General features: G+C 37.3%; 2 protein-coding genes and 1 long non-coding RNA gene across 10 annotated transcripts in view; 2 read left to right on the plus strand and 1 right to left on the minus strand.

Annotated features, from left to right (window-relative positions):
* LOC136253062 (long-chain-fatty-acid--CoA ligase ACSBG2-like) overlaps positions 1-25,844 on the plus strand; it is a 318,134-nt gene that overhangs the window by 155,072 nt on the left and 137,218 nt on the right. The gene's annotated exons all lie outside the window — the stretch shown is intronic.
* Positions 1-25,844, minus strand: part of LOC136253053 (serine/threonine-protein phosphatase 6 regulatory ankyrin repeat subunit B-like) — a 201,665-nt gene that overhangs the window by 64,849 nt on the left and 110,972 nt on the right. For all 3 annotated transcript variants that reach the window (XM_066045631.1, XM_066045632.1, XM_066045633.1), the window contains 5 exons: positions 21,004-21,111; positions 18,728-18,826; positions 16,995-17,093; positions 15,267-15,365; positions 9,333-9,431 (listed from right to left, as the gene is read on the minus strand). In XM_066045631.1, the coding sequence (XP_065901703.1) occupies positions 9,333-9,431; positions 15,267-15,365; positions 16,995-17,093; positions 18,728-18,826; positions 21,004-21,111 (504 nt within the window). The remainder of the gene's footprint in view (positions 1-9,332; positions 9,432-15,266; positions 15,366-16,994; positions 17,094-18,727; positions 18,827-21,003; positions 21,112-25,844) is intronic.
* LOC136254522 (uncharacterized) lies at positions 1,240-1,928 on the plus strand. The gene is made up of 3 exons (XR_010700541.1): positions 1,240-1,411; positions 1,462-1,692; positions 1,742-1,928. It is a non-coding gene; the product is annotated as an uncharacterized lncRNA (long non-coding RNA).

Here is a 25,844-nt window from a genome sequence, read left to right on the forward strand (position 1 = left end):
AGTGATAAGCAACTTTTTTCTAAATTGTAAAAATCCTATTAATCTGGATTAAAGGTGCTTTTGTCAAAATAGTATTTCTTGCCAGTTAAGATTAGCGTACCACTCATGTTTGTATATTTAATTTACCTGTGACTTTTCATCTCCAGGTTTGTTAATGGATCACATGATTGCAGTGCTATTCTGCTGGCAGGTCCAGCATAAGTCAGTGCGTGGTCTGGCAATCAGAATATGAGGTAGTAGCTTCCTCCAGTATGCATAGAAGGTGGTGTTTGCTATGTATCTTGTGCCAGCCTGAATACAGGAGTCCTTGTAACGTGTCCACACATCCTACGTGTATGTAAGTTTGAACAGATTAATACTATCTTATTGCGAGAGGTGTTACTTTAATAGAAATTTTAAGGTTTCAATGGACTTTATCCACAATGACGTCATGAGCACAAGATGGCCACGTTATTTGGGGTACCAATGTACAGGCGCCTATGGAGAAATTGTTTTGATCAATCATATTTCACTCGTAAAGAAAGATACTGACCAGTAGCCAACAGGTATGGGTATAACATAACAAAAACCATTGCAAACAAGCGTTATCTTGAAAAATTTCCACCATGCATTACAAGTCGTTCATTGTGTTGTCTTGTACCCATACCTGTTGCTTAGAGCTCGATATCTCCTTACCTGGCTAAAATATGATCGATCAAAACAATTTCTCCATAGTCATCTGTACATTACTACCCCAAATAACATGGCCATCTTGTGCTCATGACGTCATTGTGAATAAAGTCCATTGTAATAATTTTGTATTTTAATTTTTTGGGTTAGTAGTCATTTATTTTTTTAATTTGTAAAAGTAGTAACACCTCTCAAATGTATATGTGCACATACAGTACAACTTGCAGTGTGAGATTTGGTATATGCGTACCATTTTGCTGCTGCTTGATGGTAACAATTTCATGTCGCCTCTTTTATATCCAGATATGTGACCAGGCAAAAGGATGGCATGTTGTTCTGCGTAGTTCTGCAGAAACTTAACAGCAGCATTAATGACGCCAAATGGCAAAGAATTGTGGGGAAGACTCTTAGTGTTGCCATGCACTCGCGGTGTCATACCGTTTTCCAAATAATGGGACCTGAGTGACTGGAGTCTCTTTTTGGATCCAATGCCATAGAGAAAGCCAAAGGTGACTGTACAAACTGAGAGGCAGTTGTGTGTGTAGTCAGAGTAATCTTTTTAGGCTTGTGTCTACCATCAACAATATTCTCACTCCTGTTCAGTGTTGTCATCAATGACCCCAGGATGACCATGTCAAGCTCATCGTGTGTCAGCAGAGAGGCTTGTGCTCTCATTTCGATGATGTACTCAGCACTAAACTGTGTGCTACATGGTCTACCATTGATCTTTTTACAACCACAGGTATTTTCAGTGAATTTTCTGCAAAGTGCATTTTCCTTTTCGTCTACCAGAATACCTCCTGCAGGTGGTGTTTGTGGTGAAATGCTTCTGTCACTAATATCAATTCTTCTTCTTTTTCTTCCTGAAGATGGACCAGGGGCACTGCTACTGCTGTCGGTGACTGGTGTATCAGGAGTGCTAGTTATCAGCTCACTACCAGTAGACACCATGTCATTACTGTTTGACTGCTGTGGAACACGTGGAGACTCAGGAGTGCTCATAATCAGCTGACTTCCGCCTGAGTGAGTTGGAGATAGAGACTACTGTCAAAAGATGATACATTATTGCTAGTTGTCAGACAAGGCTGAAGCAGTGGGCTGGCAAGAGACATCATACTATGTGATGGCGTGTCATCAATCACCGGGACAAAGTTGAGTTGAATCTCCTCTTCAAAAAGACCTATTTTAAACTTGTACTACTATAATATAGTTTTATGTATGCTGTAATACCTTCACTGTTATCCACTTCTTCATCAATGTATTCAAATTCATTAGCATCATATCCTGTTGAATTTGTGTGCGAATTGTTTAAATATTTTAATGGATTCCTTACCGCATTCTGACTCTACATCGCTTTCGTCATCATCAAAATATTCTCCAATAAGTGCCTCAAACTCTTCATGATTTGTATCGTTTATTCGTGAGAGACCGTCATTGCAGAGAGAGTTTAAAGCAGACGCCACTCTGTTTCTACTACGGCTGGCCATTCTTTATCTTCGCACGTAAAAGAACCGCCATTGAAAACAAATAGATAATTTGTAAGTGATTCCGTGTTACGTCTTTTGTTTTATATGTACATACTCCGATATTTTGCATTGTATCTTTAAATGTACTGTACCCACAAAGTTAAAACTTTGCAGTATAATAGATTAGGCTTGTATGCATCTGTATCTGTAATAAAAAAGGTGGCGAATTTTTCCCGAAAAAGTTCAATCGCTCTTTTCTCGAGTTTTTGAAATGTGCGAGAAAGGTAACTTTTCGCAAATCGGGTCACAATTATAACACAATATCTTTGGATCATTCAAACAACCAAGTGTATGTTATGTGTGAACAACAAAACAACTTCAACATTTGTACACATAGCAAAGTCTCTTAATTCTCTGAATATTAGGACCTTTTAGACAAATTGTGTAGATGTCGTTAAACACCATGGCATTTAGTGTGGTAACTATTCAAACTTGACCACTACTTATACTCAAAAACAATGTTTAGGTCATACAGTAATTTTAATATCAATTGTGGCAGTATTTAAATATGGCTAATATTGAAGTGCTCTACATTAACACAAAAATATAGTAATCATACAGTACGATAGTAACTGTATACTAGGGACCACAAAGCAGTTGGCGTGGCCCACTAAATAAAATCACCCAAAAACCAGCCTCAATTTCCCTGACGACTATGAAGCAGTATTGGTTAGGTAAAACTAAACCCAAACAAGCTTTCAGATAGACCCAAAATGCTTTCAACAAGTTGCTACGGAATTTAAAAAAAATTTTATTCGACAGAATTTTCTACTGACTAAGTACGTAACTGACTGATTCCTTCAGTAAAGCGTAACTCGATAACGGTACGTAACTGACTGATTCCTTCAGAAAAGCGTAACTCGATAACGGCTAAGGCTACGGGCTTGATTTTTTCACTGTTCGACGTCGCTTCGGCCCGACAGGTGCCTTTTGACATACTGCAGTATGTAAAATGCATTGTTCATAGACTTACCAGTGTCCTCCTTTGTGTCTCATTCATCTTTGCTGACAGGGAAAGGTGTTGCTTTGGAGCGAGCATGTGATGGCTTCCCTTCGAAACGGAAATCGTCCATATCTTTCATAGTGGATATTTTGATTGCAAAGGTGCTTTTCAAACAGTTCTTCATTCGTATTGCTGTGTAACGGGGTTGAACATAGCCGACAGTGAAGCGTAATGGATACTTCACTTTTCAGATGATAACTAATAGAATTTGGGCATGGCATCAATTATTTTGGTATACGTAGATTGTAGAGGTGCTTCCAGAAAAGTTCTTGATTCGCATTGCTGTGTAATGGGTTGAACATAGCTGACAACCAAGTGTAATGGATACTTCACTTTTCAGACGATAATTGATATAGCTGGGGCGTGGTGCCATTTCAGATGTGGTATGCGTGGGTTCACCAGTCATAATAAAATTATTTACAAAAGAAAGTTAACAAACAAGTACAAAATTGATATATAGTTTTATAGGATTATATGGTATGATGAGTAACAGAGTTGAAACCGGGTCAGGTCATCCGGGTCACATATTCTCCGGGTCATCCGGGTCTGACCCGGATTGGATCATGTGAGAAACAAAATTGTTTGTTTGATGACGTGGAAACTTATAAATGCTATCGTGTAGCTCTTTCGTGAGTCACGCCCAGTTATCGCATTACCAACATACGCTCAGCCACACCCATTTATTAGTAAGTGCAGTATGCAGCACGAAAACTGAGGGTATTTATGGTGAGGGGTAGTTATTGTCAGTAGCTGATGACCTTTTTTTTTTTTTTTTGATCTTCAGCATATAGCTAGGCTGAAGTTGCAATATCAAGACACACGGTAGTGTGTCGTGTGGCCCAAGTAGCCGGCGCGTCACACCGTGAGTATATTTACAGGAAAAAAATAAACGCAATTTTCACACCTTTGTAGCTCCGTGATTCCTTATCCTATTAAACCCAAAGTTGCTACAGAAATGCCGGCGAGGTAGGGAAGTCCACATACCAAATTTGAAGAAAATCGCTCCAGCCATTTCCAAGATACGAGCGGCCAAAGTTTGGGTGTTTTTTCTTCGTTTTTTTCTTCTTCTTTTCGCACACTTTGCAAAATCCGCAATAAAACACGAATGCGTGCTTGGATCGGGCTGAGATTTGGCACACTTAAAGGGCTCATTAAGGCGAATCACAGTACCAAGTTTGGTAGGAATCCGATGAACACTCACGGAGTTATTACCAATTATCTGCGTAAAATAAGGTCGAAGGTCTGTCACGCCCACAGGGTAAACCGCTTGAAGGAACGAGCTGAAAATTGCTATGTAGATGGAGTAACTATCGTAGGAGTGCCTTTTTGTGGTTTGAAAGAAATCCAGTTAAAGGCCATCGAGATATGACAAAAAATCCAACCTATGTCGCAATTACGCGATCGACTTTTATGAATAAAAAAACTATTAGTTTTCACGCCTACCAGCCAAACCGCTTATAACAGTGAGCTGAAAATCGGTATGTAGCTGGAATAATTATCATAGAAAGTCCTTGTAGTAGTACAGAAGAATCAGAGTACAAACCACTGAGTTATGATTCCAAAGCCAACTACGTGTAGCATATGCGAGATCGAGATACTCTAATAGAACAGTCACCCTAATAAAGCATTCAGCTACGTTTATAACTTACTCCATTATAGAATTTCTTTGGCATTGCAAGTTATTCTGTAGGGAGTTCAGCTACAAACAGTTAATCTTATAGACAATTCAGCTACAAGCAAGTCATCATGTAGAGAGTTCAGCTACAAATATGTTGATGTAGAGATTCAGAACATTATAAGTCACACTGAAGAGAATTCAACTATAAACAAGTCACCTTGTAGAGAGTTCAGCTACAACAAGTCACTCTGTAGAGAATTCAGCTACAAACAAGTCACTGCGTAAAGGGTTCAGTTACAAAAAAAGCTACCTAGTAGAGAGTTCATCTAGATCAGCTACAAACAAGTTACTTTATGCAATGTTCAGCTACAAGTAAGTCACTCTATAGAGAGTTCAGCTACAAACCAGTCACTCTGTAGTACAAACAAGTCACCGTGGAGAGAGAGTTCAGCAACCAATCAAAAAACCACCATGTAAAAGAGTTCAGCTATACAAACAAGATATAACTCTATAGAGAGATCAGGTAGAAACTTAACAGATCACACTGTAGAGAGTTCAGCTAGAAACAAGTCATCCAGACTGAGTAGAGAGATCAACTAGAAAACATCACCTTGTAGAGAGTTCAAATCACCCTGCAGATAGGAGAGATCAGCTAGAAGAAGTCACCTTGTAAAGAGTTTAGCTACAAAGAAACTACCATATAGAGAATTCAGCTATGAACAGATCATCCTTTTGAGAGTTCAGCTAGAAACAAGTCATCCTGTAGAGAGATCAACTAGAAGACGTTACCTTGTAGAGAGTTTAGCTACAAAGAAAAAACCATGTAGAAAGTTCATCAGCAAACAAATCAAACTGTACAGAGTTCAGCTACAAACAAATCACCCTTTAGAGAGATCAGCTAGAAACAAGTCACCCTGTAGAGAAATCAACTAGAAGAAGTTACCTTGTAGAGAGTTCAGCTGCAAACAAACCATCATGTAGAGACTTCAGCTGCAAACAAATCACCCTGTAGAGAGTTCAGCTACAAAAGGATCACCCTGTAGAGAGTTCAGCTAGAAACAAGTCATCCTGTAGAGAGATCAGCTAGAAGAAGCTACCTTGTAGAGAGTTCAGCTACAAAGAAACCACCATGTAGAGAGTTCAGCTGCAAACAAATCGAATTGTAGAGAGTTTAGCTACCAACAAATCACCATGTACAGAGTTCAGCTAGAAACAAGTTATCCTGTAAAGAGATAAGCTAGAAGAGGTTACCTTGTAGAGTGTTCAGTTATGAACAAACCATCATGTAGAAAATTCAGCTGCAAACGAATCACCCTGCAGAGAGTTCAGCTACGAGAAGATCACCCTATAGAGAGTTCAGCTAGAAGAAGTCACCTTGTAGAGAATTCAGCTGCAAAGAAACCACCAGGTAGATAGTTCAGCTGTAAACAAATCATCTTGTAGAGAGTTCAGCTACGAACAGATCACCCGGTAGAGTTCAGCTAGAAACAAGTCACCCTACAGAGAGATCAGCTAGAAACAAGTCATCCTGTAGAGAGACCAGCTAGAACAAGTCATGCACTTTGTATGTAGAAAGTTCAGCTACAAAAAAAATCACCCTGTAGAGAGGTCAGCTAGAAGAAGTTACCTTGTAGAGAGTTCAGCTACAAAGAAACCATCATGTAGAGAGTTCAGCTGCAAACAAATCGAATTGTAGAGAGTTTAGCTACCAACAAATCACCATGTAGAGAGTTCAGCTAAAAGAAGTCACCCTGTAGAGAGTTCAGTTACAAAGAAACCACCATGTAGAGAGTTCAGCTACAAACTAGTGACCTTGTAGAGACATCAGTTACCTTGTAGAGAGTTCAGCTACAAAGAAACCATCATGTAGAGGGTTCAGCTGCAAACAAATCACTTGTAGAGAGTTCAGCTACAAACAAATCTCCCTGTAGAAAGGTCAGCTAGAAGAAGTCACCTTGTAGAGAGTTCAGTTACAAAGAACCATCATGTAGAGAGTTCAGCTGCAAACAAATTACCTGTAGAGAGTTCAGCTACAAACAAATCTCCCTGTAGAGAGATCAGCTAGAAGAAGTTTCCTTGTAGAGAGTTCAGCTACAAACAAATCACCCTGTTAAAAGATCAGCTAGAAGAAGTTACCTTGTGGAGAGTTCAGCTACAAAGAACCATCATGTAGAGAGTTCAGCTGCAAACAAATCACCTGTAGAGAGTTCAGCTACAAACAAATCTCCCTGTAGAGAGATCAGCTAGAAGAAATTACCTTGTAGAGAGTTCAGCTGCAAAGAAATCACCCTGTAGAAAATTCAGCCACAAACAAATTGCCCTGTATAAGATCAGTTAGAAGAAGTTACCTTGTAGAGAGTTCAGCTACAAAGAAACCATTCTGTAAAGAGCTCAGCTGCAAACAAATCACCTGTACAGAATTCAGCTACAAACAAACCACCCTGTAGAGAGATCAGCTAGAAGAAGTTACTTGTATATTGTTCAGCTACAAACAATTCACCCTATAGAGAGAGCAGCAAGAAGAAGTCACTTTGTAGAGTGTTCAGTTACAAAGAAACCACCATGGAGAGTTCTGTAATAAATATATGCATTATATATATAATTTGTACATTTACTGATAAAATCAGAAATATTTAAAATACATCTGCTTCATCTTTTCTTCTTCCTGTGGAAAAGAAAAAAAAGACAGGTTAAAAAAGTCCCAAAGCCAGCCTATGGCCGGATAGGCCGGCTTTGGGGTATACAAATACAAAAAGAAGTGAAATCTAATCCAAAACAGCCAGCTGTAAAAAAAGTGTGCGGCCCTCAAAAAGGCTATCGGGAAAAAAGATGTGAAATCCAAGGTGGCGGCCAGAAATGGCTGTGATGGTAGGTTAATGGTAAAAATTTTAATAACGGCAATTTAGATGAATTTTTTGCCAAGACCAAGCGGCACAAAAATTCACCTGAATTGTTGTTATTAAAATTTTTACCATAAACCTACCATCACAGCCATTTCTTGGCCGCCACCTTGGATTTCACATCTTTTTCCCCATAGCCTTTTTGAGGGCCGCACACTTTTTTTACAGCTGGCTGTTTTGGATTAGATTTACTCAACACAAATCGAACGTTCAAAATGTAGTCTCGTTCTAGCCGAAACATAGTTCTTATCGCACGCCTTGGCTTTAATTAAGGGTGCTCTGTACAGTTCGTACAGAGCTTCCCAAGACATAGTCTGTTTTGCACTAAAAGAAATATTATGGTCACTTAATTAGTCTGTGACATGTTGACACATTTCAGTACCCATAAATTAGGTATCCCATAACAACAAGTGCACGCATATTGCTATTCTACACCCTCTCACTTAAATTAGAACAACTCCATCATTTTTAATTCAATGGACATGAAATTTTCACACAAGCTACTTTAGTGATTTTGCCACAGAAGAGCGTTTGCCATTTTTAAATAGCAAGTTCAGATGATGAATAACATGGAAGTAAAGAAAAGGATTTCTGGGAGCGTCAACCCGAAAGATAAATATGTGCTAAAAGACAAAAATAAAAACGCACAATGGTTTGTGCTGTTTAGCATAGTGTATCATAAAAGTATCAAGGCTCTAGTGCGTAAACTGTAGGACTAGTTGTAGTATAAAGGGTAAAACTGTAACTCATGTTCTAAAGCAAATTTAGCAGTTGGGTTTGGACTAAACTGTGCACTAGTGTTAGTTTATATCCAGTAAAAAAGTACAGAACATTTGCTAAAACCATTTGTAAGTTATAGAGCGAACTAAATTTCATGGGAAGCCATATAAGCAGACTGTACAGAGTACCCTTAATCTGGGTCACATCTGGGTCAAATCCGGGTCTGACCCGAATTGCTATCTGGGTCAATGTGTCATCCGGGTCAGCAGTAGTGACCTGGTTTCAATGCTGCTGTGTAAGTTATAGCAGCTTAGAAACAGTAGATTGGAGGCTCTACAAATTTGGCAGTGAGTGGGTTTAAGTTGGGCTACTATTGAAGTGCTGCATTAACAAAATAAATGTGGTAATAGTTTATAAACCAGAACATTTATTTAAGCAATTTGAAAATACAATAAACAGCAATACTGCAATACTCCTGACACCCACCAATACCAATAATATCAAAGAGAGTGAACATGTACGTGTGTTCACTATCAATAGTTTTACACACCTGAGTTGTCCATACTAAATGTATAGGATATTTTTATAAAGCCTCAATCACATCATTCGTTAGTTCTTACCAATACAAATCACTTTATTGAACTTAGAGGGCTTTTAAGCATTCATAAATAGTTTGGTAGCTGACCCATGTAACAATTAAAGTTATTTAGGGGCTGGTGACCGTAGTGTAGTGTAAACTAGTGTATGGATCACATGATCCTTCATACCACACGACACCTCTACTACACTACACACTAACACACTGGTAGGATAGTTGTGTCTTACTACATTGAATTGTGTTTCTTACTAGATACACTAACACTTCAACTTATTTCATCACACACATACTAACTAACCTCATCAAGTGTATTCACATCTGCTCCTAATCTGATCAGTGTTTCTGTTGCTTGAACTTGTCTGTCTCTAGCAGCATAATGTAAAGCAGTACTTCCCTCCTGTAATAATATACAAGTAACATGATATGACTTCATCAATTATAACACACCATATTTGGATTATTCAAATAACCAAGTATATGTTATGTGTGAACAACAAAACAACTTCAACATTTGTACACTTAGCAAAGTTTCTTAATTCTCTGAATAATATTATGACCTTTTAGACATACTCTATATAGATGTAGTTACACACCATGGCATTTAGTGTGGTAACTATTCAAATTTGACCACTACGTATACTTAATACTCAAAATAATGTTTAAGCTTATACAGTAATTTTAATATCAATTTTGGCACTACTTAACCTTCTCACCGCCACAACCGCCATATTATAAACGCCGGTAGCATCACATTCTAAATGCTCTGAAACTTCAGTTGAGCATTTTAGTAGCTCCTGTGCTTATCCTGTAGAAGGCATGCCCTTAACCCTTAAACGTGCATGAAACTTTTAAGGAATTAGTCCTGAATACGCACAGAACATTATGGAATGTGTGTTTACACAAAACAAACTTATATGGTCAGGTAAGACAGCCTTACCTAAATCTATTAGCCTAAAACCATATATCAATAGAAAGCTTATTCATTGGTCTACTTGAGGAAGGCTAAATAACCACTGTAACAACAATGGCTTACTTGTTATAAAGCGAAGAAGATCGATGTCTCGCTTTATCGAAACGCCACATTCTTCACTTCAATCGTAGTTTCGATTGTGGGTTTAGTCACGTGAGCTATATATGTGACTGGGCCTGCAATAATAGGGCATGTGGGCACATGATTTTTGCCTACTTTTTCACGGTTTCATCACTCATAACGTTTTGTACCATTATGCTATGGCATTGCAATTTTCAGCTCCTAATAAGCATTTCATTGGCATCATGATGCAAGTTACAGAATGGAAATATATTTTTCCAGCACTGAGATATGACCTGTAGAGTGATGGGGTGTAATGTGTGCCCACATGCCCTGTTTTCGCAGGCCCGGTCACATATGGCCTAATTTGCCATTGAATAGCCATTCGAATAGTACTTGTTTGAAGCAAATCGGATGAACTGTCAAGGAGTTATGGATCATTTTCTAAAGGTATGTAATATAGTTTTTGTGGTTAGTTGTTGAAAATTATTTTCACGGCGATTTTGGTCTTATGCTTTGGTCGTAGGGTAAACCCCTAGGTATCATTTTAATCCTTATTACATCACCAGTAGAATGGCACAAGTTACAAAGCCATATGGTAAAGGCTACAAAAGTTACAGCGCTTTGTTTACAACCATGCGTAAAAGCCTATATATAGGCTTATGCGTTTTCAAGACCATGCGTAATCTGCCTATATATAGGCTTATGCGCGTTTAAGGATTAAGTGAATGGGAACAAGGATAACCGGTCTCTTGTGCACTATTGCGCGATTAGATGATGCAATTGCATACTTTCGGAATGTCAGTAACAAGCATTGTAGACGATTCTTAGATGCGATAATAGCACTGCTAATAAAGAGAAACAGTAAGGAGAGGGATTATATAGGTTGGAGTGGCGTGTTGCTACTTTTGTATGCCTCAAAACAGTGACCTCGTGCTTGTATGCCCATGCGCACTTGCTCAAATGCTGGAAAACTTGACTTAGTGATAATCGCTTCAATAGAGGATATGCATGCTATATTATTCGAACGAAAAATGATCAGCGGCGCTTCCAAAAAAAGTTGACGGTGAACGACTATCGAAGATTTACGAAAATTCCATATAAAAGTACTGGGTAGTGAATGTTGCTCGAAGTATAACTCGCCTTTTAAGCTACAAGCAGGCTTTCTGTTGTCGTGAACGATTACCACAAGGTCACGAAAAACTCATATAAAAGTATGGGCAGTGAATGAATGTTCGAACTGGAACTCGCCACTAAAGCCAAGGGCCAGCTTCTTCTCGCCGGATGTACTACTTCTTAGGCAGAAGGATATGTCACTTAGTAAGAATTGCTCGTAACTGATCTACCGTCCATGTAATGAATCGATTCGCATTCCATTCACCGTCATGACGTATGAAAAAATCACGTGTTCATTAGAATGTATTCGGCAGTGCATATCCTCTATTATAAACAGGTTAGTGATATTTATTGTAATATTATAAATGGTGCTAGCCTGTAAATTAGTGAAATTTCACATTTGGTTTCACTTAGATCAATTTTCGTACTTTAAAGTTATATAATGGATTTGTGGTTGCTCTTGTGTAAACAACAACTTCATAATCTAATTCCTTGTTTTATAGCGAGTAAATTGATAGATGGTTTTATAGGATTATATGGTATGGTGTGTAAGTTATAGCAGCTTAGAAACAGTAGATTGGAGCCTCTACAAATCTGGCAGTGAGTGGGTTAAGTAGGGCTACTATTGAAGTGCTGCATTAACAAAATAAATATGGTAATAGTTTATAAACCAGCAATGTAATGAAAAGAAATTTACAGGATTGCAAAATGTGACCGGATCTTGGAAAACCTACCTTTTGGGCACAAGCTAACTTTTTGGGAAAACTCAAATGAAAATTTCAACAATATTTTTTAAATTAATTTCTTTGCACATTTGGATAAAGTAACTATTAAACCTTCTTGCTGTGAAGTTTCACACCCATAGCTTCTTTTCCTAGGAGATATGGATGATTATATCAGACCATGTAGTAATTTCACATGCGTGGGACAACAAGTAACTTACAAATTGGGTGATTTGTTCAGGTGCCGGAATGGCTAAAACTTAGTCTTAGACAATGATACATGGCATTTAATTGCAGAAATGTACCAAGAATACTTCATTAAACTATCAGAAATGTATTTTAAAGTATTTTAGATGGTAAGAATATAATTATTAGTAAACAAAGTGATTTGTCACCATTTGTCACCCCTAATCACCCACAGAGCTCAATACATTACCATAAAAGTTAGTTTGTAATGTACAGGACAGAAAATCGGCCATATCTCAGGAATGCTTAAAGATATTAAGCTGAAATTTTAACACAAGAGAGATGAGCACCTAGTACATCCCTTTGTTACCTAAAAGCCATTAAAGTGGCTCTGAACGCATGCCTATTGAAATCGATCCGTAGCTCCTTCGATCCTGGGGCTACAGAGCTAAAACCTCTGTCATTTTATTCAGGGGTCCCAGGCTCTTCGAACGGCGTATCGGGTGAAGCCAAGAAAAGCAGCCAGGGAAACCAACACCGCTTGGAATACACAGAAAAAGTATAAAACACGCGTACTGGTTATATACCTGTGAAAAATTGGCCATAACTTTCGTCTTGGCAGTGGTACGGCATTGAAATAAAGATTAAAAGACTCCTCACGTGATGGCGAGTCGATTGGTATATGGTATGACATCATCACACATAGCAACAAGATGGTGGTTTGGTTTTTATTTTTGCACGATGAAGAAGAAATGATCCGAGACAAAGCGGGTTCTTTTGCTTCGCAGCGTGTGAGTTCTGTGTGTTGCTGTGAAACTTTTTAGATGCTTGAGTAGGGTAAAGAGAGGTCTTTTGAATGGTACATACTGTTGAGCGTTAATTGAAAGATGGCTTTCACATGTTTCGCACATAGGTCACACAAGCTGTTATTGTTTTGTCTTTTGCGGTTTTTGTGGTTTTATAAAAATAATTCAAATAACAAAGGGGCTATAAAACAGAAAATTGACCAATGTGCCAAAAAGGTAGGTTTTCCAAGATCAGGTCACAAATTATGTATAACTATACACAAAATATGTCAATAATTTGTGGCTTTGCCCAGCACATTGAACATTTATTTAAGCAATTTGCAAATACAATAAACAGCAATACTGCAACACTCCTGACACCCACCAAAACCAATAATATCAAAGAGAGTGAACATGTACGTGTGTTCATTATCAATAGTTTTGCACACCTGAGTTGTCCATACTACGTAAATGTACAGGATGCTTTTATAAAGCCTCAATCACATCACTCACTTGTTCGTACTCATATCAAAGCACTTTATTGACAAACTTAAAGGGATTTTCAGAGCTTCTAAAAGGTTTGGCAGCTGGCTCATGTAACTATTTAGGGACTAGGTGTACATGCACTCACACTATAGTGTAGTATAAACTAGTGTATGGGTCACATCATCCTTTACACCACACTACACCTCTACTACACTACACAATTAGTATAAATGTTATGTGTGCGAGCAATCAGTATTATATGCATGCATTAGTGGGTTTTATCTTTGTTTGGTAATGAAGAGCCACTGTTGCTAAGGAATAATAGCAGTGACTAATGAGTATAATAACCTCTCACTTGTGCTAGCTGTGCTATATGTATAGTCCCATCAGTAGCATAATATAATATTAAGTACGTATCTATGGAAATGGCTGTTGCCACAGCTATAATGCACACACCCCTACATTCCATACAAATGGTAATTAGTCATAATGTCACAAGACCAATTCAATAAATGCTTGAAGAGTGACAGAAGAAATCAGATATAAGCAAACCATTTTAGCAGATTATACCACAGCTTAAGATCAGAAATTTCTGTTGCCTGCCTTACAAACCAGAATTGGCTGGACAGTTGCCTACATTGACTGAACATGTAGATGTCTACTGTGTTCACTATAATTTTATAGCATAACAGTTATACTGGATTTATGTCACATGCCTTGATGCAGCTGTATTGTGATTACATTACACCACAGGTTTGGCAATTGTAAATTTGTGGTCACTCACTTGGGTTGTAAGAATGTATACTATCTCCTAGCAACCAAGTGACTATTGTTGTTCATACAATCAACAGACATGCTACATAAGTAGCTTAGTGTTTAGACTCCCTCAGGGTCCCTCCTTGTGCTTTGATGAGACACTGTGTCTGGAAAAATTGCATTATCGTCAGATATTTATGCAATTTGATCAGATTTTGTCTGGTTTTGGCATATTATCATAAGCTTTGTTAAACTAACAACATGGAATTGTATGGTGAGGTTCTCACTAGTGCACAATGCACACTGTTCATTCTCATCATTTGTAGCATTTTAAAATGAACAGATAAAAGAGCATGAAAACACCTTGTATGAGTATTAATTATGTATTCAAAACATGATAATGTTCATTACCAGTACACATCTCAACACTCTCATACCCAAGGTATTGAACCTCATGCCTACAATCAATGAAGCTACAAGTCACATGATATCATTTCATCAATAACAACACACCATCTTTGTATCTTCAAAATGTACAAAATATTACTTATGTAAGCTACACAGTATTTTGTGTCCTATGTGTCTTTACCTACTATATATATATACATAAAACAGTTATCAAGCATTTTGCCAATGCAATAAACAGTACTACTCCAACACATCTGGCACCCACTAAAACTAGTAATATCAAAGAGGTGAACATGTACATGTGTTGATTGTGTTCACTACCAATAGTTTTGTATTGGACAAAGGTGTATTTTCACTCTTGTGCACACACCTAAATTGTCCTAAATGTATGAGATATTTATAAAGTCTCATCACTCACTTGTTCTTGTTCATATATATCAAAGCACTTTACTGACAGACATTTCTGATATTTAAATGGCTTTACATCAATCCTAAATGATTTAACAGCTGGCCCATGTAACAAGAGTTATATTTAGGGGGAAATAAGAGACTAGGTGAATATGAACAGACAATAGTGTAGTATAAACTAGTTTATGATCACATGATCCTTCACACCACACTACACCTCTACTACACTACACACCAACACACTGGTAGGATAGTTGTGTCTTACTACATTGAATTGTGTTTCTTACTAGATACACTAACACTTCAACTTATTTCATCACACACATACTACTAACCCTATCAAGTGCATTCGCATCTACTCCTAATCTGATCAATGTTTCTATTGCTTGAACTTGTCCCCACGTAGCAGCATGATGTAAAGCAGTCCTTCCCAACTGTAATAATATACAAGTAACTTGATATGACTTCATCAATTATAACACACCACATTTGGATCATTCAGATAACCAAGTATATGTTATGTGTGAACAACAAAACAACTTCAACATTTGTACACATAGCAAAGTCTCTTAATTCTCTGAATAATATTATGACCTTTAAAACATACTCTATATAGATGTGGTTACACACCATGGCATTTAGTGTGGTAACTATTCAAACTTGACCACTACGTATACTCAATACTCAAAATAATGTTTAAGCTCATACAGTAATTTTAATATCAATTTTGGTACTACTTAACCCTCTCACCGCCACAACCGCCATATGGCGGTTTCGATTATAAACGCCAGTAGCATCACATTCTAAATGCTCTGAAATTTCAGTTGAGCATTTTAGTAGCTCCTGCGCTTATCCTGTAGTAGGCATGCCCTTAAGTGAATGGGAACAAGGATAACCGGTCTCTCGCGCACTATTGCGCAGTTAGATGATGCAATCGCATACTTTCGGAATGTCAATAACAAGCATTGTAGACGATTCTTCACCGTGATAGTTGCACTGCTAATAAAGAGAAACAGTAAGGAGAGGGATTATGTAGGTTGGAGTGGTGTGTTGCTACTTTTGTATGCCTCGAAACAGTGACCTCGTGCTTGTATGCCCATGCACAGTTGCTCAAATGCTGGAAAACCTTACTTAGTGATAATCGCTTCAATTATAAACAGGTTAGTGATATTTATTGTATTATTATAAATAGTGCTAGCCTGTAAATTAGTGAAATTTCACGTTTGGCTTCACTTAGATCAATTTTCGTACTTTAAAGTTATATAATGGATTTGTGGTTGCTCTTGTGTAAACAACAACTTCATAATCTAATTCCTTGTTCTATAGCGAGTAAATTGATAGATCATTTTATAGGATTATATGGTATGGTGTGTAAGTTATAGCAGCTTAGAAACAGTAGATTGGAGCCTCTACAAATTTGGCAGTGAGTGGGTTAAGTAGGGCTACTATTGAAGTGCTGCATTAACAGAATAAATATGGTAATAGTTTATAAACCAGCAATGTATTGAAAAGAAATTTACAGGATTGCAAAATTATGTATAACCATATACAAAATATGTCAATAATTTGTGGCTTTGTCCAGCACATTGAACATTTATTTAAGCAATTTGCAAATATAATAAATAGCAATACTGCAACACTCCTGACACCCACCAAAACCAATAATATCAAAGAGAGTGAACATGTACGTGTGTTCACTATCAATAGTTTTACACACCTGAGTTGTCCATACTAAATGTATAGGATATTTTTATAAAGCCTCAATCACATCACTCGCTAGTTCTTACCCATACAAAGCATTTTATTAAACTTAGAGGGCTTTTAAGCATTCATAAATAGTTGGGTAGCTGGCCCATGTAACATTTAAAGTTATTTAGGGGCTGGGTGAGCATGACTGTAGTGTAGTATAAACTAGTGTATGGATCACATGATCCTTCACACCACACCACACCTCTACTACACTAACACACTGGTAGGATGGTTGTGTCTTACTACATTGAATTGTGTTTCTTACTAGATACACTAACACTTCAACTTATTTCATCACACACATACTAACTAACCTCATCAAGTGTATTCACATCTGCTCCTAATCTGATCAGTGTTTCTATTGCTTGAACTTGTCCCCTCCAAGCAGCCACATGTAAAGCAGTACATCCCATCTGTAATAATATACAAGTAACATGATATCACTTCATCAATTATAACACACCATATTTGGATCATTCAAATAACCAAGTATGTTATGTGTGAACAACAAAACAACTTCAACATTTGTACACATAGCAAAGTCTCTTAATTCTCTGAATAATATTATAACCTTTTAGACATACTCTATATAGATGTGGTTACACACCATGGCATTTAGTGTGGTAACTATTCAAACTTGACCACTACATATACTCAATACTCAAAATAATGTTTAAGATCATACAGTAATTTTAATATCAATTTTGGCACTACTTAACCCCCTCACCGCCACAACCGCCATATAGTGGTTTCAATTATAAACGCCCGTAGCATCACATTCTAAATGCTCTGAAACTTCAGTTGAGTATTTTAGTAGCTCCTGCGCTTATCCTGTAGTAGGGATGCCCTTAAGTGAATGGGAAGAAGGATAACCGGTCTCTCGTGCACTATTGCGCAGTTAGATGATGCAATCACATACTTTTGGAATGTCAATAAAAAACATTGTAGATGATTCTTCGACGTGATAGTAGCACTGCTAATAAAGAGAAACAGTGAGGAGAGGGATTATATAGGTTGGAGTGGCGTGTTGCTACTTTTGTATGCCTCAAAACAGTGACCTCGTGCTTGTATGCCCATGCGCACTTCCTCAAATGCTGGAAAACCTTACTTAGTGATAATCGCTTCAATTATAAACAGGTTAGTGATATTTATTGTATTATTATAAATAGTGCTAGCCTGTAAATTAGTGAAATTTCACATTTGGCTTCACTTAGATCAATTTTCATACTTTAAAGTTATATAATGGATTTGTGGTTGCTCTTGTGTAAACAACAACTTTATAATCTAATTCCTTGTTCTATAGCGAGTAAATTGATAGATCATTTTATAGGATTATATGGTATGGTGTGTAAGTTATAGCAGCTTAGAAACAGTAGATTGGAGCCTCTACAAATTTGGCAGTGAGTCGGTTAAGTAGGGCTACTATTGAAGTGCTGCATTAACAAAATAAATATGGTAATAGTTTATAAACCAGCAATGTATTGAAAAGAAATTTACAGGATTGCAAAATTATGTATAACCATATACAAAATATGTCAATAATTTGTGGCTTTGTCCAGCACATTGAACATTTATTTAAGCAATTTGCAAATATAATAAATAGCAATACTGCAAAACTCCTGACACCCACCAAAACCAATAATATCAAAGAGAGTGAACATGTACGTGTGTTCACTATCAATAGTTTTACACACCTGAGTTGTCCATACTAAATGTATAGGATATTTTTATAAAGCCTCAATCACATCACTTGCTAGTTCTTACCCATACAAAACACTTTATTGAACTTAGAGGGCTTTTAAGCATTCCTAAATAGTTTGGTAGCTGGCCCATGTAACAATTAAAGTTATTTAGGGGCTGGGTGAGCATGACTGTAGTGTAGTATAAACTAGTATATTGGTCACATGATCCTTCATACCACACCACACCTCTACTACACTACACACTAACACACTGGTAGGATAGTTGTGTCTTACTACATTGATCTGTGTTTCTTACTAGTAACACTACTACTTCAAGTTATTTCATCACACACATGCTAACTAACCTCATCAAATGCATTTACATCTGCTCCTAATCTGATCAGTGTTTCTATTACTTGAATTTGTCCACTAATAGCAGCCACATGTAAAGCAGTCCATCCCCCCTGTAATAATATACAAGTAACATGATATGACTTCATCAATTATAACACACCATATTTGGATCATTCAAATAACCAAGTATATGTTATGTGTGAACAACAAAACAACTTTAACATAATCTATAGAAAAGTTTCTTAATTCTCTGTGGCTGAATAATATTATGATCTTTTAGACATACTATTTAGATGTGGTTAAACATTGTGGCATTTAGTGTGGTAACTATTCACATTTGACCATGCAATACTCAAAAACAATGTTTTAGCCCATACAGTAATCATACAGTACGATAGTAACTGTATAGTAGGGACAACAAAGGAGTAGGCATGGCCCACAAAATAACATCACCCCCAACCCATGCAGCCTAAATTTTCCCTTATGACGATGAGGCAGTATTGGTGAGGTAAAATTAATCCCAAACAAGCCTTCAGATCGACCCAAAACACTTTTAACAAGTTGCTATGGAATTTAAAAAATGTTTTATTCGACGGAATTTTCTACTGACTGACTGAGTAAGTAACTGACTGACTGATGCTTTCAGACAAGTGTAACTCGATAATGGCTAAGGCTACAGGCTTGATTTTTTCACTGTTCGACGTCGCTTTGGCCTGAAAGGTGCCTTTTGGCATACCGCAGTATGTACAATGCATTCTTCATGGACTTACCAGTGTCCTTCTTTGTGTCCCATTCATCTTTGCTGACAGGGAATGGTATCGATTTGGCGATAGCATGTGATGGCTTCCCTTCGAAACGGAAATTGTCCGTATCTTTCATAGTGGCTATTTTGATTGCAGATGTGCTTTTCAAACAGTTCTTGATTCATATTGCTGTGTAATGGGTTGAACATAGCTGACAGTGCAGTGTAATGGATAGTTCACTTTTCAGACGATAATTAATAAAATTGGGGCATTTCTTTGGTATGCGTGGATTGTAGAGGTGCTTTCCGAACAGGTCTAGAGTCGAAATGCCGTGTAACAGGTTGAACATAGCTGACAATGAAGCGTAACTGATACTTCACTTTTCAGACAATAATTTATATAGCTGGGGCGCGCGGCGCCATTTCAGATGCGGTATGGGTGGGTTCACCAGTCATAATGAAATTATTTACAAAAGAAGTTAACAAACAAGCACACGAAAAAAATTGGAATTTTCAACTAGAGTAGGGACCATAGCACATTGATAAAAACTACTGAAACAAGTTGGAGTAGTCCATGATATTACATCACAGTAAAACAATAAGAAGTGTTGTAGCTATCCCTACTGTGTATTTCCGTTATGGTATCTTGAACACAGTAGGAATATTACACTTCTTATTGTTTTACTGCATGGACTATTCCAACTTGTTTCAGTACTTTTCATCGATGTGCTATGGTCCCTACTCTTCTTAAAATCCAAATTCTTTCATGTACTTTTTAATATGAATTGTGGCACTACTCAAGTCTGGCTACTGTTGAAGATGTTTCATTAACAAATTAAATATGGTAATAGTTTATAAACCAGCAATGTAAATTTATCAGAAGTGCAAACATCAATATGTATAACTGTATACAGAATATTAAGTCTGTCAATATTTAGTCGCTTAATTTTCCTATCACCTTGAACAATTATTTAAGCCTGACACCTACCAAAACCAATAATATCAAAGAGTGTGAACATGTACACTTGTTCACTATCAATATTTTTATAACATGTGTTTTTATGTTTACACATCCACACTAAATGTATGGGATATGTTTAAAGCCTCATCACTTTAGTTACTTGTTCTTATTCATATAATAATACACTGTATTGACAAACAGTTCTGGCATTACCATCACTCCATAATGGTTTGACAGCTGGCCTATGTAACAAAAGTTATTTAGAGACATGAACTGACTATAGTGTAGTATATAAACTTAATAAACTGTAGTGAACTGTTAACTAAACTATTTTCACATTGTTATGGTGATTAAATTTACAGTGCTTAGATTTTAACACCTCTAATTCTATAATGCACATAAAAGTTCATTGCAACTTGTTTCATCACATGAATTTACAAATTTATTTCCCAATTATGTTAAAATATCTAAAAACATCACTGTTTCATCACCTACTACTGGTAAACATCACACATTCACTACATGTACAACCCTCACTACTACTATCAGTCACACACTGACACTACACCATAAAATGTACTAACCAGACGACCAGTAGTGTTCACATCAATGTATCTGGTGTGTATTAATCTCTCCACAGTAGCAACATCACCGGCTTCAGCTGCTCTTGGTAGATCATAACATACTGACTTCTGTAATAATAACATCATGACAACACAAACATCAAAGGATCACATGACAACAAGCACTACACAAATAAAATTTTCTGTGTACATATCATTAAAGTAGTAGTATGGAAATCCACTAGAACTAATACCAACAAAAACCAATTATAGCTGCTAGTGTAAGGATGATATTGAATTTTATAGCCTAGTAGGAGACATACAACAAAGATTACTGAAGCAAGGGAGATCATCACCTGATGTGTAATTTTAATCCTGATTTTAGTATCTATATACACTAGCAATGTCGATTAAGTTTACATATCCCCTTGTTTCAGCACTTTGTAATGATCCCTGCTAGCTTGTAAAATTTTCATACATTCAGCTAACTTTTGTAACTCATTATTAATCACTACTGAACTGTGTCATCAAAGATAAGTATGGCATAATTATGATTTATTACAAGTACAGAAAAAATTGGAATTTTCAACTAAAGTAGGGACCATAGCACATCGATAAAAAGTATTGAAATAAACTGGAGTAGTCCACGATATTAAATTACAGTAAAACAATAGAAAGTGTTAAATCCCTACTGTTGTGCATTTCCGTTATGGTATCTTGAGCACAGTAGCAATGGCGGATCCAGGATGGGGCATTTGGGGCAAATGCCCCCCCCGACCTTGTGGAGGAGCCAACCATACTTCTAGTAAACACTAAGGCCAAGATCAGCTTATGAACTCATGAAAATATGCACATTTTACTAGTATTATTACAAATTCATCTGAAACCAAAGCGAACCGAAGTCAAACTAGCTGTGAAATTGTCAACCAGCACCTTTGTGCGTACTAAGCGCCTCTAAAAATAATTATCGTGTTGGTGTTATTTAAGACATTCAAAGCCTTTAAAGCAGCTTTTAAGACTTCACAACGGCCAAAATGGCAAAATCAACAGTGAGACACTACTAAGAGGTGATTATTTGCTGCTTCAAAAATGCAGCAACTAACAAGAGAATCTGCTCTCCCCAACCACCTATCAACTTAGCCTGTTTGTGCCCCTCCCCTTGCCAGCTCCTGGATCCGCCCCTGAGTAGGAATATAACACTTCTTATTGTTTACTGTGATTTAATATCATGGACTACTCCAGCTTGTTTCAGTGCTTTTTATCTATGTACCATGGTCCCTACTCTAGTTGAAAATTCCTATTTTTTGTGTACTTTTGTTTGTTAAATTTTCTGTAAAATAAAATTACTATGACTATGACTGATGAATCCATGCATTCTGCATCAAACGAAATGGTGCCACATGCCCCAGCTACCAATTATCGCCTGAAAATGGATGTATCCATAATGCTTTGTTGTCACCTATGTTCAATCCGTTACACAGCATTAGTGCTGGGCGTTATTGAAAAATAGCAAATGGTATATCTTCCATAAAAAGTATCACGGTATTACTAAGTATCACAGTATTAATGTAAAAACCATTGGTATTAAAGTAACTGCCAATTACGTCAACAAAAGCACCAAATACCCATGGTAGCTCAGCAAACCTCAGGTACAAATTACCACAAACAAACATGTTTACATAATTTGGTTAGCTGACTATATCAGCACCTGCCTACAAACATTGTCACATGTCTGGTTACCTTCTAAAGGGCAATTGGAAACTGGAAATGGAAACTGGAAACGGAAGTGAAAATGGAAAACAGAAATGGTCAAATTGCCATATAAATGTATCCTAAAAACCCTTGTTTAGTGGCCACCTCTTAAAGACCACCTTCTTATAAAGACCACCTCTGTACAAAGACCACACTGTAATTAGATCTCAAAGGTGGTTAAGGACCACTATGTGGTCCCTTTGATAAAGACCACCTCATTACATGGTAATATAGCTTCAAACATGTATTTCATGACTCATATTAATGTCATCTCTTTGCCCACACTTCATTCAAGTCATATACCATCATCACTTAGTTTGTACCAGCATAGATAATACTATGGTACCAGAATGTGTCATACAAAAATATTCCATGCAAGTGACCCCAATGTAGCTAGTACACTACAACCTACTGAATCAACAAAGATCCTAGTCTTTTAAACTGTTTTGATAAAGTGGTCTGACATAGGATGTTTGGAACCTAGCTATCATTGCAATGTGAAGAGATGGTCTTTGTAAAGAGGTGATATTTATAAAAGGTGACCTTAGCCATCTTTGAGAACTAATTATAATGTGGTCTTTGTACAGAGGTGGTCTTTATAAGAAGGTGGCCATTAAGACGTGGACACTAAACAGAGGTTTTACTCTAGGGTACTTTTATTTGGTGATTTTGACCATTTCCATTTTCCATTTCCACTTTCCGTTTCCGGCTTCCATTTCCACTGTTTCCAATTGCCCCCTTCTAAATATGGGATGAAGCAAGCCCACAAGGAGGCCAGAGTGCCCAGACGATATGGCGGTATCAAAAAAAAAACAGGCAGTATCAAATCTGGTATGACTTAAATATCACAGATTACTAACAATACCGGTATATCGCCCAGCTCTACACAGCATTAAGAATAATAAATGTTCGGAAACACCTCTGCGATCAAAGTACCACTATAAAAATATGGATGATTTCTGTAACAAAGGGAAGCCATCATGTGCTACAGCCAAATCGACACCTTTTGCTGTCAGCCTGCTAAATGAATGGAACACAAAGGAGGACACTGGTACAGTAAATCCATGAAAAATGCATTATATATTTAGCGGCATGCTAAATGGCACCTCTCTGGCTGAAGCAATGTTGAACAGTGAAAAAATTAAGCCTGTAGTCTTAGCTGTTATTGAGTTACACTTGTCTGAAGGCATTGGTCAGTCAGTCATTCAGGCAGTCAGTCAGTCAGTCTGTAAAAAAAAAAAATTGTTTCATAATTATAATAAAAAATTGTAGCAACTTGTTGAAATTATTTCTGGTCAATCTGAAGGCTTTTCTGGATTTAGTTTTACCTAACCAATACTATTTCATCATCATCAGGGAAAAGTGAGGCTGGTTTTGAGTAATGTTTGTCATGAACCACTTCTACAACTTTGTGGTCTCTACTTTGCAGTACTATCGTACTATATTATTTAAACTCACAACAATCATTCCTCCATGTTGGGGTACAAAAACACAAAACCAGTACAGTTACAATTGCAACACAATAGTACACCACATGTGACTGAATTTCAGAAAAAAATACTTTCCAAATCGCATAATAGAAGTTTTGAGATAAATGGTTGTAAAGAATTCAAATCAGCAAAGATCGCCAAGGATGGCAAGCATGTGTATGAAATTTACAGAAGATGTGCATCAATCTGTTACCGTTCAAAATACTTTCTGAATCAGTACTTGTAGTGCTGCTTGTAGAATTTCCCACCAAATTAGATAGAAAATCCAAGCTGTTGCATGGACAAGTGAAGCAGTATCATGACTATTACAAAGGGGAGGAGGATAAGGGATGGTAGGGTGGGTAAAAGATAGATTTCAAAATGGAGGCAGACCACGATTGAAGTCTATACATGAGATTACAGGGCAGTGCTGGCATCTTATTGGCTGATATGCAGCAAAATCAACAGAAAATCATTTGGCCCATATTATCAGGCCATCCACCAGTAAACCACTGATTCTTGCTAAGCCAGGCCCTTCACAAGGTCTGAAACCGCCATTTGAGTTCTCTACACCACCCAGAAAGGATGTCTGTTAAAACCACCCTCGAGTAGTTTGAATAGTAGCGAGGGACAAATCTGGTAGTATGATTATAGTGTATCTATCCACTGGCGGTGTTAGTTTGATTTTGCCTGATGTGCAATTTGGAGCATAAAATTTTGTCACATATGTGTGGGAGGATCAAAGTGCCACCACTACTATCAATTAACTGCACAATTGTACTGTATGAGCTATACAGTACAGGGGTGGATCCAGACTTTTAAAAAGAGGGGTTCCACTTTGAAATTGCAACTTTAGCCTAGCTGTATAAGTTGAAGACCAAAAAAAAAAAAAAAGTCATCACCTGCTGACAATAGCTGCCACCTCACCAACTATATTTCCTTCCTTATTTATAACTAGATATATAGCTTGCTACACTGCTCCTGAAAAGACTACTGTGACTGCTCTATTAGAGTATCTCGATTTGACTGCTCTATTAGAGTATCTCGAGTGAGAGAGGCTTTTCAAAAGGGGGGTTCCATGGAAACCTTGGAACCCCCCCTGGATCTGCCCCTGCAGTACAGGTTATGCAGTTAATACAGTGAACAATCAAGCAAATACAATACACTTGGGTAAACACAGTATACATGTAGTTATGCAGAAAATTTGTGTAAGGAATGTTACAAAAACAATCCCATTCAGACAGCATGATTGATCTCATGTGTGACATTGTAAATCACTAAAACTAGCCAAACTGGTTCTACCAGCTTGTTCAACAACTAGAAAAGTATTACATGAACACTCACTGATAGCCTGATTGCCAAAAGTCAAAGTAACGACCCCACACAGACAGCATAAAGGATCACATGCGTGACTCTGTAAAATGCTAAAACTAGCCAAACTATAATCCTACCAGTTCATTCTATGGCTGCAAATAGATTGCATGACAACTTACTGATAGTGTCACCAGAAGTGATTTGGGTACTCAAGCCAATTGCTCCAAACAAGACAACCAGGAAGTACAATATAATTCTTAAAACACTGCCTATGCTTGTGCGTGTGCACAATACAGCACTCGGGGGTGTCTCAAGGCAAATACATCA

The sequence above is a fragment of the Dysidea avara genome, chromosome 4 (assembly GCF_963678975.1).
Source record: "Dysidea avara chromosome 4, odDysAvar1.4, whole genome shotgun sequence".
NCBI classification, from domain to species: Eukaryota; Metazoa; Porifera; class Demospongiae; order Dictyoceratida; family Dysideidae; genus Dysidea; species Dysidea avara.